Source organism: Misgurnus anguillicaudatus, chromosome 25, assembly GCF_027580225.2.
Source record: "Misgurnus anguillicaudatus chromosome 25, ASM2758022v2, whole genome shotgun sequence".
Lineage (NCBI taxonomy): Eukaryota > Metazoa > Chordata > Actinopteri > Cypriniformes > Cobitidae > Misgurnus > Misgurnus anguillicaudatus.
In genome coordinates this window covers 33,550,636-33,567,755 of record NC_073361.2, presented here as the reverse complement: position 1 = coordinate 33,567,755, position 17,120 = coordinate 33,550,636, and the positions used below count along the sequence as shown (strand labels likewise).

At 36.5% G+C, this 17,120-nt stretch overlaps 1 protein-coding gene across 1 annotated transcript; it reads left to right on the top strand.

Moving 5' to 3' along the window:
* The first annotated feature begins 1,097 nt into the window (after nt 1-1,097).
* Nucleotides 1,098-12,803, top strand: wdr48a (WD repeat domain 48a). The gene is made up of 19 exons (XM_073864214.1): nt 1,098-1,217; nt 2,094-2,234; nt 3,749-3,827; nt 4,249-4,331; nt 4,877-5,006; nt 5,098-5,186; nt 5,311-5,412; nt 6,078-6,305; nt 6,613-6,684; nt 7,513-7,615; nt 7,837-7,934; nt 8,018-8,125; nt 8,211-8,307; nt 8,397-8,495; nt 9,546-9,651; nt 9,736-9,823; nt 10,747-10,823; nt 11,020-11,209; nt 11,300-12,803. Exons 1-19 carry the CDS (start codon nt 1,170-1,172, stop codon nt 11,393-11,395), a joined length of 2,034 nt encoding a protein of 677 aa, XP_073720315.1. The 5' UTR covers nt 1,098-1,169; the 3' UTR covers nt 11,396-12,803.
* The last annotated feature ends 4,317 nt before the right edge of the window (nt 12,804-17,120 follow it).

Below are 17,120 nucleotides of genomic sequence, written 5' to 3'. Positions count from 1 at the left end.
TCCAACAAGGTTGCCCGCATGGAGTCTGTGAGTTTCCCGCCAAAGCACATTCTATTTATAGCCTCAATTTTAATATTTATTTATTATATATTTTTGTATTGGCTTGGCTTCTTTTATTTATGTTAACATTTTAAAGAATGATAAAACATATCAACAAATAAGATAAAATCAACAAGTAAAACAAAAAGGTATTGAGTAGATAATATCAAAAAAGTAGACGTCCAGATCCGTTTATCCGTTGTGGTAGGGTAGACCCTAGTCTCAGGCTCAGACGTCACGCCCACAAACTAGTGTTGAAGGTCTGGCTACGCGAGACTAGGTAGACCCTATTGTTCACAAAACCCCTGGACAACTATTCAGTGCCGGGAAAATAGATGCAACAATAAAAGGAAAGCAACCTGTCGACTTTTATTTATTATTTCTTCTCTGACAAGTTATACAATGCCATTTATGAGTAAAGAAAAAATACCAAACAAAAAACTATATATTTTCACATATAATTTTAAATACATTATAAAAATTGCCAAAAATACATACTACTGAGATATATTTTCAAAATAAATATACTGTGAAACATTTATATTCACGTGACGTTGCACTGAAAGAAAAATGTTGTATGTTACTTTAAACATGTTTGAAAAGATTAAAATTATATATATTTACAACTGCAAAAATACGCTTATAATTTTATACAAGCTTTTATATTTTGGCCAGGAAAATATATTTTTGCCATATGGGTTGTAAAATTAAAAATATTTGTTGCCCCTGAAATACATTTTCAAATATATTTTAATATATGAAGGGTAAAACGAAGTATATTTGCAAATTAAAAAATATACTTAGTTAAGCTTTACTTTCTAAAAAATGTATTAAGCATATATTTAAAACATATTTTTTTGCCAAAGAAATGTATTTTTGCCGTATGGTACCAAATAGTAGCATGTCAAATGAATACAGTAAAATTTAGTTTATGGTTTTGTTTAAGTGATTTGAAACTTCTAATGTGTATTTATTTAATTAGGCTTGTGCAAAAACTATATTAATAAAGTTTAACAATTAGCACTGTTGTTTTTATTTTTTATTAATACATTCTTTTTCTCTGACTTGTGCCTCGAGCGCGCGCCTGCATTTAGCGCGGAGGAAGTGACGTCACGGCGTCAACATGTAAGATGGCGACGCATCACAGGCAGAATGCAGCGGGGCGCAGGAAAGTGCAGGTGATTATTTCACGCTGTGTTCGCTTGTGTTTATGTTTGTCATGTTTGTGTTATGATGTGTGTATTTAGATGTCAGTTGTGTGTATTAGGACTGTTTTACCGGCGCTTTTGAGTGTTTGTGTGTGTAGCGCTGAGGCTACTGGAGGCCGGGATGTGTTTTAAAATCAGCTGTCTATCAAGTCTTTATATTTTAGGGGCGTCATAAGCACATTTCCATGGAATGGCAACATTAGTAGCATTATGTTTTGGGCGTCAGAGACTCGTTCAGTTTCAGATGTCACTCATTGCTGGCTACTGAGACAAAACCAAGATCTGTTCTGTATTTATATGATGGTGGTGCATTGCAATTTGCGGGTTTTGTAGATTTGAGATGCTGAAATGTTTGTTTGGGCTCAGGGACATTCATGCATTCGTATAAGAGCTGCAAACAGTACACATAAATGAACACATGCAGTTACTGAAATCATACGTTTGAAGACATGGTCATATGAATACATGGATGCTGAACATGTGCATTAACATGACTAAGATCACATGCATGCTGAACATGTATAGAAATATGATCATATAAACACTTGCATACTTTATACGTATGAAAAACATGATCATCACACGACCCTATGCATGTACACACATGCTGCATATAAGCACATACAAATTGAAGGCATGTACAATCAACAGGTTATCTATCTAAGCATATATAAGAGTATGTACAAAACAAATATGTGCATACTGTACAAAGCGTGTGTGGCTTCATTCAAATTTGATAGAATAATTGTGTCTTGAAATAATTCATTTTGTAACTAATAATAATCTCATTTGAATATCCTTTTGGTCAAGTTCTTCATACTGACTCTAAATGTGTTTATGATTTAGGTGTCGTATGTCATCCGAGATGAAGTTGAGAAATATAACCGTAATGGAGTCAATGCACTACAGCTGGATCCAGCCCTTAACCGTCTCTTCACTGCTGGTCGAGACTCGATCATCAGGATATGGAGTGTTAACCAGCACAAGGTAACCAACCGGTCATTACTTCAACTGTGAATGTGGAACATTGCATTGACTTCTGTATCTGATTACTGGAATAACTTATGGGTAAAAATTGTAAATATCATGTTAAAAAATCATTACTCAATGACTTTGAAAACATGCATTTATTTAACCTTTTTATTAGAGATGCACCAAAATAAAAATCATGCTATTTGCTAGGGCTGGGCAAAAGATAGATTTTTCAATTAATCGTTTTATTTTTTACGTTGTCGATTCAAAATCGATTCTTAAAGGCTACGAATCTATTTTTTTCCCCCCCATATTTATTTCCACAAACATTAAATGTAAGATTAACGTTAATCTAATTACTAGTCTTCTCCACTAGATGTCGCCCTCTTTTTTGCCTTGCGCGATGTTACCAAGGAGCGAGAGGTGAGCCTGTCATTCATTCATTCAGTCTATATTTTAATATAATAGAATTCTATATAATCTATATTCATTGAGTTTAAACTGAGAATCGGGTATAAAAACCGCCATGAGAACCGGAATCGAAAATTGAACCGAGAATCAGAATCGAATCGGCATGTTAGTTTGTGAATCGAAATCGAATTGATCTGGAACATCTGAATCGATACCCAGCCTCTAGTATTCGCACATAGTTGAATATTTTGAGCTAACTCACTTAATTTGAGCCATTCCCATGTAAAATTCAGATGTGAATATGCTCAATTTTCCTGCTTTAGCTAACTTGTAGTCTCAATATGTATATGTGCATGTATAGCTCAAGTTGTTGTTTTTTACATGACCAATATCAGTTTAAATAGTTGGACAAATGCCGATAGTTTGATGGTTATATTAACTTGCATTAACTAAATTCAGAAGATTAAATTTTCTTTATTCATTCAAATAATGACTATTAACATTGAACATTAAACTAGTGATGTTTCTTTACATTTTCTATACACAGAGCTCAAAGTCTTCCTGTTCTCTTTTGATTGACAGGATATAGCGGCCATGACTATTGGCTGTTTTTAAACTATTTGCAGATAGTGTGAAAAATAGCTTTTATTGTCTGATAGTAGTGATTATTGTCCCATATATCGTTGCATCTCTACTTTTAATATGGTAATAGTTGCAATAGGCTACATGTGTCAAAGCAGTGGTGCCATCAAAGTGCCTTACAAACACATCGGTCCAGCAGCATGCAATTTTTATATTATCGCCCAATAATTGTTTTACCTCGATTATCTTGTTTTTGTAATTGTTTAAATAGAAAATTGAAGTTGAAAATGACAAACGAGTAATTGCACAGCCCTAGCTTATTTGCAGAGGTCTAAAGTAGTAAAGTATTTTACTTTATTCAAGTATATTTTTCAAGTGTACTTTATTGCATCTATAAAACAGTACAGATATATAGGGCCATATAAGACCAATAAATGCATTTGGATATAATAACATAAACAATCTAGTTCATACACCAAACAACATAGAAACATTTATTGAGTAAATGAGATCAACTTTGTGTGTGTGTGTTGCAGCAGGATCCATACATTGCATCAATGGAGCATCACACAGATTGGGTGAATGACATCGTCCTCTGCTGTAATGGGAAAACATGTGAGTTTCACGTACAACGTTTTCATTCTGATACTGTCATTTTTGTAATTGTAGTTTTTCTTAAAAGCCATGTGAAATAATAAACAATGCGACACTACAACTCCCATGAGCACTCCCTGCATTTAAAGAGCTCAGGGTGTACAGTATCTGAGAGCGCGCACATCCAGTTTTGTGCAAAAGGCTAATGAAACCATCCAAGGGATAGAGGTTCACCCTCATGCATCATCATCATCATCATCATCATCTGTTTTTTGACTTTTGCGCTACAATAATGCCCTCTCGACAGTTGTCAGTACCTTAAATATAGTCTTAAATCACAGAAACCATAATAAGCTTATAAAATACAATTTGCATAAACAAGTTGACAGTAAACTTCATGTAGATGTCTTGACTGAACAGTGTTTGTGTGTTGTTTTAACATTGATATCGGCCTCCTCTGACACTACAGTAAAGGTTTGGAACGCACACAAGGGCTTCTGTATGTCAACGCTGAGAACACATAAGGTACATTAATCCCTGCATTATGATCTTCCTCCTCACAATTGTCCTACACCTTTAAAGGAACAGTATGTAGGATTGTGGCCAAAACTGGTATTGCAATCACAAAACTTGTGGCTAAAACTGGTACTGCAATCACACAACTGGCCAATACACAACATGACAACATAAACATCAGTTGAGGGCTGCAACTCCACTTTTTAAACGACAATATCCTGGCCGGACCACTGTTGTCAGTGATTGTAAGTATTTGAAATGAAAATGATTTCTTAATGTTCAGTGACATATCAGGGCCATTTTATGATTAATTGATATAAATTTCTTACATACTGTTCCTTTAACACAAGAGGGAGATATATTTATTTTTGTCCATTATCAACAAAAAAGAGAAAATAATAGCGGATGACATCTGGAGCGTTCGTCTGTCAGATGCATTCATTATTTATGTGCTTCTACAGAAACGACACATGGAGCATGAGATGTTAAAATGCATTCATCCGCTAAATGTCATTAGTTATATAAAGCAATGATTTCTGTTTTTGATCATGCAGGACTATGTTAAAGCGTTAGCATATGCTAAAGATAAAGAGTTGGTGGCCTCCGCCGGACTGGACCGGCAGATCTTTCTATGGGACGTGAACACGCTTACGGCTTTAACCGCCTCTAATAACACTGTTACTAGTGAGTTACTTTATAACTATAATATTTCACCTGTCCTGTATTACTTCAGTTTCACACAGTAACACTTGATCATATTGTTTGTGTGCTACAGCATCATCTCTCAGCGGGAACAAAGACTCCATCTACAGTTTGGCCATGAATCAGATGGGAACTGTTATCGTGTCTGGATCAACTGAGAAGGTTTGGATATTAAGACTTCTACCTGCACATTTTTGGTAGCGTAGTTCACTGTGAGATGGATTAAGATCATGGACTTGTTTAACAAAGTATCAGCAGTTGTATTGGATGGTTTTGCTTGCGTCAGGTTCTGAGAGTGTGGGACCCGCGGACCTGTGCCAAACTCATGAAGCTAAAGGGACACACGGACAATGTGAAATCGCTGCTGTTGAACAGAGACGGGACTCAGGTGAGACACATCTGTGTGCTTTGTGTTGCACTTGAACATCTACACAAAAATCAAACGGCGCGAGTGATTTACATGTGAAGTTAAAGCTAATATGCGAAAGACTTCCTACGGTGCATTTCGCGCGAACGAATGACAAAATCATTGTCGCTGTATGTTAACACCCGGAGCTTTTAGCATACTTTTATAGAAACATGAATAAAAAGAATCTTCCTTGAAAGAATTTGTGTAGGAGAATAGTGAGGAGGTTGGACAATCTGGTAAGTTGTAAAAAAGGCACTAAGTTGTAAAACACGCACGCGGGTTAACTCAAAATGTTAGCGAATAGCGCAATTTATTCGCTTCATTCGCGTCTGGTGTGAATGCACAGTATAATAATGATGCTTTTATTTATTTGGTCTTTAAATCAAGCATCATTATTAGATAGGGCTGTTTTGGACCACCTCACTACATCCCAAAACACCTTAGCAACAGCCTAGCAACCAGCCATAGTACTTTAGCATCATTTGCTATTTGTCAAGATCACCCATATATTTTTTTTAATTGTCATATGCAGATGGATGTTAAAGTCATGAGTGTTTCTCTGATATAGTCTGTGTTAAAAACATATTTCTTTATTAGATACTGTTGATGTGTTTTTTTGTTAAGCTCTTGTGTTTGCTCTTCAGTGTCTTTCAGGCAGTTCGGACGGGACGATTCGGCTGTGGTCATTGGGTCAGCAGAGGTGTATCGCCACGTACCGCGTTCACGATGAGGGCGTCTGGGCTTTACAGGTCAACGAAGCCTTCACGCACGTCTACTCCGGGGGTCGTGACCGTAAGATATACTGCACAGACCTGCGTAACCCGGATATCCGTGTGCTCATATGTGAGGAGAAGGCGCCCGTGTTGAAGATGTGGTGGTGAAGAAATACATTTATTTAACATTGAGGTATTTTTGTTGGAAATGTATAATTGTTTCAATTCTTGTTAGGTCACTTGATTTTAGGCAAATGTTATCAATGTTTCTCATCATCGCAGTGCGTTCTGGGATTGTCTTCTTTACAAAGCATACATTCAGTGCCATACATTGTAGCCGTGTTGGTGGAGATGCGTTATTCTTTAATGATGTCCATGTAGGCTCCAGCAGCTGTGGTTTATCACGTGATTATGAGGTAAGGTAAAGTTGCTGAAGTGTGAATGTGTTTTTGACCTCTTTCAGATGGAGTTGGACAGATCAGCTGAACCACATTCTGCCATCTGGGTTTCTACCACCAAGTCTACAGTAAATAAGTGGGTAAGTGCAAGCTGGTATCCGGTGCGACGCAAGCAGAAGCGGGCACCTGCCCCAGCTGGCGTGACCTGATACGCAGATCTGTGCAGCTTCTTCATTTACATATCAGGGCCTTTAATTCATGTCATTTACAAGGTTACATAATTAAAACAGAAACATGCATCTTGAAGGCACAATATATAAGATTTTTGCTTTAAATATCCAAAATCTACTAGCAGAGTGTACTTACTTATATGTATCCTAAATGTTTTTAACAATGCTGAAATCCACCTGTGTTTATAAGGTTAACCTTAGGTCTGTTTGATTTCACGTGGCACAGCGCAGACCGATCAGCCGATGACATCAAGTATCAAGAAAGGGATTGAAAAGCATTACTGTCATATGTTGATGTCATACGCTGATCAATCTGCGCAGTGCTGCAAGCAGAATGTGCCATTTTATTGTTGTGTCTATGAAGCCACACTGTCTTACATTATAATATTACGGTTATAAAACTTTATTTCACTGTGTTATCCATCAACATGAGTTGTAGGTCCTGTCAGAAAGATTGAAGGTGAAGACTCCAACTCTCTTTGTTTCTTGCACTTTAACATCATCATCAAGCTGCGGCCGTTGATGTTGTTTAGTGGCAAAAATTATATATTGTGCCTATTATACATTCATAATGTTCAGATAAATGTTTACACTTCTAAGCAGAATCTTTGAATTACTTTGCATGACTGTTAGTTGTTACTTAACATTAGTTATTAAAGCAGCGTGTATGTTCTTGTGAATGAGATGATTATGTTGTTGTTATGAGGTTATATAATCTTTCTCTCTCTTGCTCTACAGTCTCTGAAGGGAATTCATAATTTCCGTGCGTCTGGAGATTATGACAACGACTGTAGCACTCCACTGACACCTATGTGTACACAGCCTGAACAGGTTATTAAAGGTACAAACTTCTTATACTTCAGTACAGAATGGGCTACAGGGGGGCTAGGGGGGCATTGCCCCCCAGATCTTTCCTCTACCCTATTAAAAAATGCTAATTTTCAAGAAAACATGTCAGGTGGTTTGATATGATGGCAGGTTTGTGATATTACTGAATGTTTAAGTGTATTGAGTCACATTGATGATGATTGTGTGTATGTAATGTTTTGTGTTGACCTGTAGGTGGAGCCAGTATAATCCAGTGTCACATTCTGAATGACAAGAGACACATTCTCACCAAAGACACCAACAACAGTGTGGCATACTGGGATGTGCTGAAGGTAGTTTGTTATGCTGGTCGCACAACACGTGATTTGAGATGACTGAAGTTTTCATGTTTGTGCTTGAATTTGATTCTTTACAGGCTTGTAAAGTTGAAGACTTGGGCAAGATGGAGTTTGATGAAGAAATCAAAAAACGCTTTAAGATGGTTTATGTGCCCAACTGGTTTTCCGTCGACCTCAAAACAGGGGTATGTTATTTTTTGGTTCGTTACAATTGTTTTCACAAAGATATTTGTCAGCTGTGTTGGGAATGTTTTGGGTTTTGATTGACAGATGTTGACTATAACGTTGGATGAGAGCGACTGTTTTGCCGCTTGGGTTTCGGCTAAAGACGCAGGATTCACGAGCCCCGATGGATCGGATCCTAAACGTGAGAGCAGATGTGATCCACTGATGATTTGTTTATAATGGTAATATATGATAAAGATTAAGAAGCGTGTGTTTTGTGTTGTGTTGCAGTGAATCTGGGCGGTCTGTTGCTTCAGGCTCTGTTAGAGTTTTGGCCGCGCACGCACATCAACCCAATGGATGAGGACACAGAACTGAATCACGCCAGTGGTAATAATCATAATGGTTTCTGTTAATACCCATCTTCGCTCATAAACATCAAAACCTGTGTGACCAGCTCATCCTACAATAAAAGTGGATATACATTTTTACTGACAAAGCAGAATACAAGTTGTCTAGTGTCAGGTTTTCTGCAGACATTCATTAGTATTGTATGAGGAACAGACCTAAATTGAAGTGCTTTGAATGCTGGTCTGTGATATTATTTATAGTATTGTATTTCCACTTCCATCAATGATAAAGTTGTTTCACAGAATTTTGTTACATTTAGATGAACAATTACTAGGGTTGCAAAATTCTGGGAATTTTCAGGACTGGAAACTTTCCATGGGACTATATGGGAATTAACGGGAATATGTGGAAATTAACCGGAATATATGGGAATTAACCGGAATATATGGGAATTAACCGGAATATGTGGGAATTAACCGGAATATGTGGGAATTAACCGGAATATGTGGGAATTAACCGGAATATATGGGAATTAACCGGAATATATGGGAATTAACCGGAATATATGGGAATTAACTGGAATATATGGGAATTAACCGGAATATATGGGAATTAACCGGAACATATGGGAATTAACCGGAATAAATGGGAATAAACCGGAATATATAGGAATTAATAGGAATAAAATTGCCTATAAATGTAAGCTAGCACTATTTCATTTATTTGATCAAAGATTCTTCAGAAATCATTCATATTAGAATGAATGACTAAATAAATCCATGGCTTGATGAGTGCAAGTATCAGGATTTTTCCAAATCTCTATTACCTTGCATGCATGTCTGCTTGTGACCAAACAAAATGTTTATTTATGTTTGTATATGATATAGTTTATATCAATTTCCAAATAATTCCCATTAAGTTTCCAGTTTAGAATATTTCCAAAATTCCCCATATTAAGATCCCATGAAAGTTTTCAGAAATTTACCGGAAAGTTTCCACCCCTTTGCAATCCTAACGATTACAAGTTATCCTTTGAAATAGCATGTGGTATGTTTAATGTGTCTCACATTGTGATTTGTGTGTTTGCAGTGAACGGTGAACACGAGAGCAGGATACAGAAAGGCAACGGATATTTCCAGGTTCCAGCGCACACTCCGGTCATCTTCGGCGAGGCGGGAGGCAGAACGTTATTCCGGTGCGTGTCTTCATCTTTAATAGTTGCTCTGTAGATGCTGTGGGTCATTAATATGATGACATCATCATTGTGTGTCTCTCGCAGGCTGTTGTGTCGTGACTCGGGAGGTGAGACTGAGTCGATGTTACTGAACGAGACCGTCCCGCAGTGGGTCATCGACATCACAGTGGACGTACGTTAGTTAAACCCTATCGTCAAACACACTAATGCGGTTTCATTAAATAAAATGATTATAGCAGTTTACGTTTATTGTAATAAATTAAAAGTATATGTTTTATACATAAAATTATCACAAAAATTAGGTTTATGTCACACTTTTAGTGGTTTTACCAACAACGGTCACTGGGTGTCATCAGTTTGCTGCATACTCTTGTCACAAATTAATAAATTACTGTCCTTGTGTCTTTATTACTGTTAAAATGTTTTGAAATTTGAAAACTACATTTTTATAAGGGCGTACACACCAAACAAAAATTTAACAATTTGCACAAGTATATTACATACAAAGTCAATGGAAAGACACGAATAGACGCAAACATGTCTTTGTGCAAGATGATTGAAATATTCAACACTAGAAAAATTAGCATGACACGAAGTTAAATCTCGTGAGTAATCTAGAACGAGTAACGCGATTTCTTACGTTTGGTGTGTACGCAGCCTTAGACCTTTCCAACAATATATATTTTGTCGTGATATATTAAAATTTACATGCAAAATATTGAAGTAAATTCAGGAGAACTGCTCACGGGACAGTGCCAGTTATTGGTTAAATATTTTGTCAATAATTGCTGAAGTCATCCATAAAGGGGTGGTTTCCCGGACACGGATCAGCTTAAGCCAGGACTAGGCCTTAGTTTAATTAGGAATTATAACTATTTTTAACAAACATGCCTTACTAAAAACATTACCTGTGTGCATTTTGAGGCAAAACAAAGGGTACAGATTTATTTTAAGATATGTAAGTGCAAGTTGTTTTCAATTTGGACAGCTCTTAAAAATGTTTTAGTCTAGGACTAGTCTAATCCCTGTCCGGGAAACTGCCCCATAGAGTTTGTCTGTTATATGTAAAATAACTTAATCCTCTCTCTTTTACAGAAAAACATGCCCAAATTCAACAAAATCCCTTTCTACCTGCAGCCCCATTCATCCTCTGGAGCCAAGACATTAAAGAAGTGCGTCACACACTTAATAACCACAATACACAAAGTCACATTCTTATGAAGTGATATTGGCATTTAATAAGCTATAAACCATTTGCTAACCTGACCTGTTGTCATATAGTGTGAAACAATGCTTGTCTACAGTATATAATAATCACATGTTTTATCTAGAATAGATTGATGATAAGATGAATGTGTGTTTGTGCAGGGATCGACTGTCGGCCAGTGACATGTTACAGGTGAGGAAGGTGATGGAGCACGTCTATGAGAAGATCATCAACCTGGACAGCGAGTCACAGACAGGCGGGTCGGCTGCGGAGAAACCCAGCGAGCAGAAGGAGGATGAAGACGTCTCGGTTTTAGCAGAAGAAAAGATTGAGCTGCTGTGTCAAGATCAGGTAGAAAACTTCATGTTCATCTCTGTCCTGCTCTACACCATGACATAATATCGTGTATAACACATTATTCTGTCTGTTTGGTCCTGTAAGGTTTTGGATCCCAACATGGACCTGCGAACGGTGAAGCATTTCATCTGGAAAAGCGGAGGCGACCTGACGCTTCACTACCGGCAGAAGTCCACGTGAGATCGGCCCCCCGTACCGTCGCCATGGAAACTCCATTCGTAACACTTCACATTCAAAGCACACGTTCACCTGCACTTCCTGGTCCTGCGTGATCTTCAGATCATCTTCCTCACACGGACCGCTCGCTCACGCATGTTCATCCGGGTGGAAACGGGAAGATGAGCGAGAACGCTCACGAACGGGCAGTTTACACTTCTCCGGTGTATTTGTGTATGGAAGATGCCACCTGAACGGTTTTCTCTACGATGTTTATTATTTTAATAGCGTTGTAATAACTCGATGGATGCCATATTGGACGTGTCGGACTGCTTGATTTTTCTTCTCGTTTAACATTCCAGTGATGTGTTTGTTGCCAACGACATTGTGAAATCCTTCCCGCAGCATGTTGGGAAAACAGAAAGTCAAAGCGTAAGATTCACGGTCTGGATTTGGGTTTGAAACGATCAGGATGGTAACTAGCGCGCGTTTAGGCGTGCTCCGAGAAGGCGGTTTCCCATGATGCATCTCACTAATGTGCTGTGATCAACTCATTCATCCTGTACATATATTGTAATTATTTTGTAGTCAACTTGGCCTGAGTTTTATTTACTTTTCCTTTTTAAGGAAATGTATGGTATCTTCAAAAAGGTGCTTTATCATGTCAAAATGTGATTGACAATTGTGGGAGATGAAAGAAGTCATAATGTTAAAAGCGCCAATAGAGATGGAGTTTCTTGAAAGGAATAATTCACCAGAAAATGAAACTTTATCATTTACTTGCTTTCATGCCATTTCAAACCAGGTATAACATAAGAAATTTGGGAAAAAAACAGCTGTCAGGCTCTAAAATGCACAATATTACTCTATGATGAAATAACATTCAGACTCATCACAAAAACTATCATAGGACTTTTGGATAGGAGATTTAGTGTACTTTTGGAGACTGATGACAAACCATGACATCATACAGGTTTGATACAACATTAGGGTGAGTAAACAATGACACGTTTCATTTTCAGATGAACTTTTCCTTTAAATGGTCCTAACTATACTCCTGTGAGAAAATACATGAAAACAAATCACGAAATACGAAAGGTTAGACGTCACCGGACGCCAAAACTCAGTTCATGTATTTAATTTATGCAAAACAAAAGCTGTGTTCTGCAAACATTTGTCAATCATATAAAGATTTGCACAGTGTTCAATATGTTCATGTATATAATCAGTCTTAGTTTAAAGATAAGACCATAAATCTAGTAATACAAATGAAACCCCATTGAAATAGTTGTTAACTGTTGAAGGGTGAAGCTCTTGAGAAGGGTTAGAGATGTCCATGAGCCCTGTATTTATGCTTACTGTGTCGATTGTAATTATATTCAGTATATTTTGGGTAAATAACAGCTTAATAAATTAACCGATAATAAACCAATCAGAATGATGATGTGAAGTTTTTCCAGACAGGGAGATGCTGGTGACTTGGTTTCTTATAGTAAGTGTCTCTGCTGTTACAGACACATTAATGATTATTTTACGTTGATCATACAGTATTGTTCAAAATAATAGCAGTACAATGTGACTAACCAGAATAATCAAGGTTTTTAGTATATTTTTTTATTGCTACGTGGCAAACAAGTTACCAGTAGGTTCAGTAGATTCTCAGAAAACAAATGAGACCCAGCATTCATGATATGCACGCTCTTAAGGCTGTGCAATTGGGCAATTAGTTGAATTAGTTGAAAGGGGTGTGTTCAAAAAAATAGCAGTGTGGCATTCAATCACTGAGGTCATCAATTTTGTGAAGAAACAGGTGTGAATCAGGTGGCCCCTATTTAAGGATGAAGCCAACAATTGTTGAACATGCATTTGAAAGCTGAGGAAAATGGGTCGTTCAAGACATTGTTCAGAAGAACAGCGTACTTTGATTAAAAATGATGATAGGCTGTTCAGCTAAAATGATCTCCAATGCCTTAAAATGGAGAACAAAACCAGAGAGACGTGGAAGAAAACGGAAGACAACCATCAAAATGGATAGAAGAATAACCAGAATGGCAAACCCTCAGCCAATGATCACCTCCAGGATGATCAAAGACAGTCTGGAGTTACCTGTAAGTACTGTGACAGTTAGAAGACGTCTGTGTGAAGCTAATCTATTTTCAAGAATCCCCCGCAAAGTCCCTCTGTTAAAAAAAGGCATGTGCAGAAGAGGTTACAATTTGCCAAAGAACACATCAACTGGCCTAAAGAGAAATGGAGGAACATTTTGTGGACTGATGAGAGTAAAATTGTTCTTTTTGGGTCCAAGGGCCACAGGCAGTTTGTGAGACGACCCCCAAACTCTGAATTCAAGCCACAGTACACAGTGAAGACAGTGAAGCATGGAGGTGCAAGCATCATGATATGGGCATGTTTCTCCTACTATGGTGTTGGGCCTATTTATCGCATACCAGGGATCATGGATCAGTTTGCATATGTTAAAATACTTGAAGAGGTCATGTTGCCCTATGCTGAAGAGGACATGCCCTTGAAATGGTTGTTTCAACAAGACAATGACCCAAAACACACTAGTAAACGGGCAAAGTCTTGGTTCCAAACCAACAAAATTAATGTTATGGAGTGGCCAGCCCAATCTCCAGACCTTAATCCAATTGAGAACTTGTGGGGTGATGTCAAAAATGCTGTTTCTGAAGCAAAACCAAGAAATGTGAATGAATTGTGGAATGTTGTTAAAGAATCATGGAGTGGAATAACAGCTGAGAGGTGCCACAAGTTGGTTGACTCCATGCCGCACAGATGTCAAGCAGTTTTAAAAAACTGTGGTCATACAACTAAATATTAGTTTAGTGATTCACAGGATTGCTAAATCCCAGAAAAAAAAAATGTTTGTACAAAATAGTTTTGAGTTTGTACAGTCAAAGGTAGACACTGCTATTTTTTTGAACACACCCCTTTCAACTAATTGCCCAATTGCACAGCCTTGAGGGCGTGCGTGTCATGAATGCTGGGTCTTGTTTGTTTTCTGAGAATCTACTGAACCTACTGGTAACTTGTTTGCCACGTAGCAATAAAAAATATACTAAAAACCTTGATTATTCTGGTTAGTCACATTGTACTGCTATTATTTTGAACAATACTGTAAATAACACCAGATTCGTAGTTGAATTTTTGTCAGACAGTGTGTTCATATTTTCATATTTTTCTAATTGTGTATATTTCGTGCATCTCTCATGAGCCATTTAACTAGCATTTCTAACAGTTTCATTTTCACAAGTTTATATAAAATATAAAAATTGAAATGTCATTAAAAAAGTTAATTGTGATGTTAACAGACAAGGCGCAGAAGCGGTTTGCATAGCTGACATTTATTAAATATTAACCCATATATTATATGACTGTGATGTGAAAATTACTACAGCAGAATTTTCTTTGTCAAAAAAAGTGTAGGTTGATATTTTTGCAATTGCACTTTAATTTGCAGCTAAACTTTACAGTTTAATGTATTAAAGCAACACTAAAGAACTCTGGCTCTTTGCTCCCCCTACAGGTTAGAAGCGTAATTGTTCATTAGCACTGTCGTAAATACTGCAGCATAGCTGGCTCTGATTGGATTGTAGGTCTGCCGTAAAGCAAGTTTTTGTAGTTTTCACTCGAACTACAGGACCGCTACCCGACGGTTGGAAACTTCTTTAGTGCGGTTTTGGCCGATAGAGGGCTGCAAAGCGAATCTGAAAGTGCCATTCACCCTGTTTTGTGTGGATGAACCACTGAAACTTTTTTGGAAACGTTATTTTAAGGTAAAAAAAAAACCTCTTTGGTGTTGCTTTAATATTTAGGGATTTTTTTACAATGTAACATTGTTTCAAAGCAGCTTTACATGAAAAAAACCCCAAAGAAAATGGGATATACATAGAGACGTTTAGTCAATTAATATAAATAACAGGTGTCATATTAAACAAGACATGCCTTTCAATCTTACATGAATATAGCCCTTAAAGAAGAAACAATTGACAGGTTGCCTTAAACCTTTTCTGTATGTAATTTCTGTATATTTGTCATTTTCAGAAGCTGAACACATTGTCCATGTTTATATAACTCATCATGTCACAGGTAAGTGTTGAGTAACCAGTGTTGGGTAAGTTACTTAAAAAAAAGTAATTAATTACTAGTCACTAATGACATCTTGAATCATGTAATTAGATTACTGTACAAATGACTCTTTCTAAAAAAGTATTTAATGACTTATTACTAATGACTTTCTATTTCTTATTTAGTTAATGATACAAAGATAGTCTTGAAACAGCTCGAATAAATCATATAAAAGTACATCATTTATTCTTTTTAAGGTACAGTTCTCACTACTTACTGACTATTTACTACTTTTGTCTCAATATACACCTAATTTCTGCTTATTTATTAGTAAAGTAGTTGTTAAGTTGAAGTATTGGTAGGAATTGGGTAGGATTAAGGATGTAAAATAAGGATTTGAATAATCAGGCATTAATATGTGCTTTTTAAATATTAATGAACAGACAATAGCTCAGTAATATTAATGATAATAACTAACCAGTTAATAGTGAAATGCACCATTATTCTTATTGACTCATCACAGTAATTAAAAGTTAGAAATATTCATAAAAACATGCATTTTAACCCTAGACTTTAAATGTTGATGTTAAATCCACTATTGTATTATATATCATTGATCTACAACATTTACTTCAATTACATCAGAAGTTATTAAATTACTGAGTGAGTTACTTTATCAAGGAAAAAGTCATTAAATTACAGTAACTAATTTCTTCATAACTAGTTACCCAACACTGTGATTACAGATCAAATAATGTGCAATAACACAGAAATGCAGATGTAAAGTAATGTGTGACAAACATAAACATTTACATGTGAGACTTTACCTACATTCATTATTTACTCGTGTGTTTATTATTTTGGCATTTAGCTACATTCAAGTTGATGTTTAGGCAGCACTGTGTCTAAAATATTCATGTCCACAGTCTCTTTCCTGAGAGAGATGACAGTCTTCAGATCTGACAGGTGACTGTGTACATTTACATGTATGCATTTAGCAAACACTTTACCCAAAGTGACTTACAATGCACTACTTTTTTTTATCAGCATGTGTGTTCCCTGGGTTCAAACCACTGAGCTTTTTAGGAGACATATATACCGATAGCTGTGAAAGAGTGAATCTCATAAAACCTTTACACATATTTTGCATAAAGAAAATAAAGCTTATGTTTATTATTCTCTGCATCATGACAAATCTGGTAGCAAATTGTGCATATATGACAAAAATGACATTAATGCAGCATTACTCCTTTTTTTCTTCATCCTTTTTTGGAAAAGAGACTTGCAAAATCATCTAAAAGTAAATTTTGTCAATGTAAAGCAAAACACAGATAAGCAACAAGTGTTCACTATTTTGATTTCATGGATTCCTAAAAACAAACTTTATGCAAAATATAATTTATTGCAGGGTGAAATGTGACCTGGGAATGTTTTCATGAGATTCACACTAAAGCAGGTGAATATACAGGTTGCTTAATGATGCCATTACTCTATAAAATGTCATTATTCTGCGTGCGTGTCAACAAATATAAAGTCACTCTCTGAATGAATACTGCATCATTTTCTGTGTAATGTTGCATTGTCAACACTTTCAAAATAAATAAATGCTGCTTTAAATGTCTTCATTTATCTCTGTCAGTACTTCTTTAACAGACGTTCATGC

Bases quoted from the DNA above. Each gene is read 5' to 3' on its own strand.
- wdr48a (XM_073864214.1), top strand. From the start codon at position 1,170: ATGGCGACGCATCACAGGCAGAATGCAGCGGGGCGCAGGAAAGTGCAG. The intron at 2,235-3,748 runs GTAACCAACCGG...TGTGTGTTGCAG, and splicing joins GGAGTGTTAACCAGCACAAG to CAGGATCCATACATTGCATC. The intron at 11,210-11,299 runs GTAGAAAACTTC...TGGTCCTGTAAG, and splicing joins AGCTGCTGTGTCAAGATCAG to GTTTTGGATCCCAACATGGA.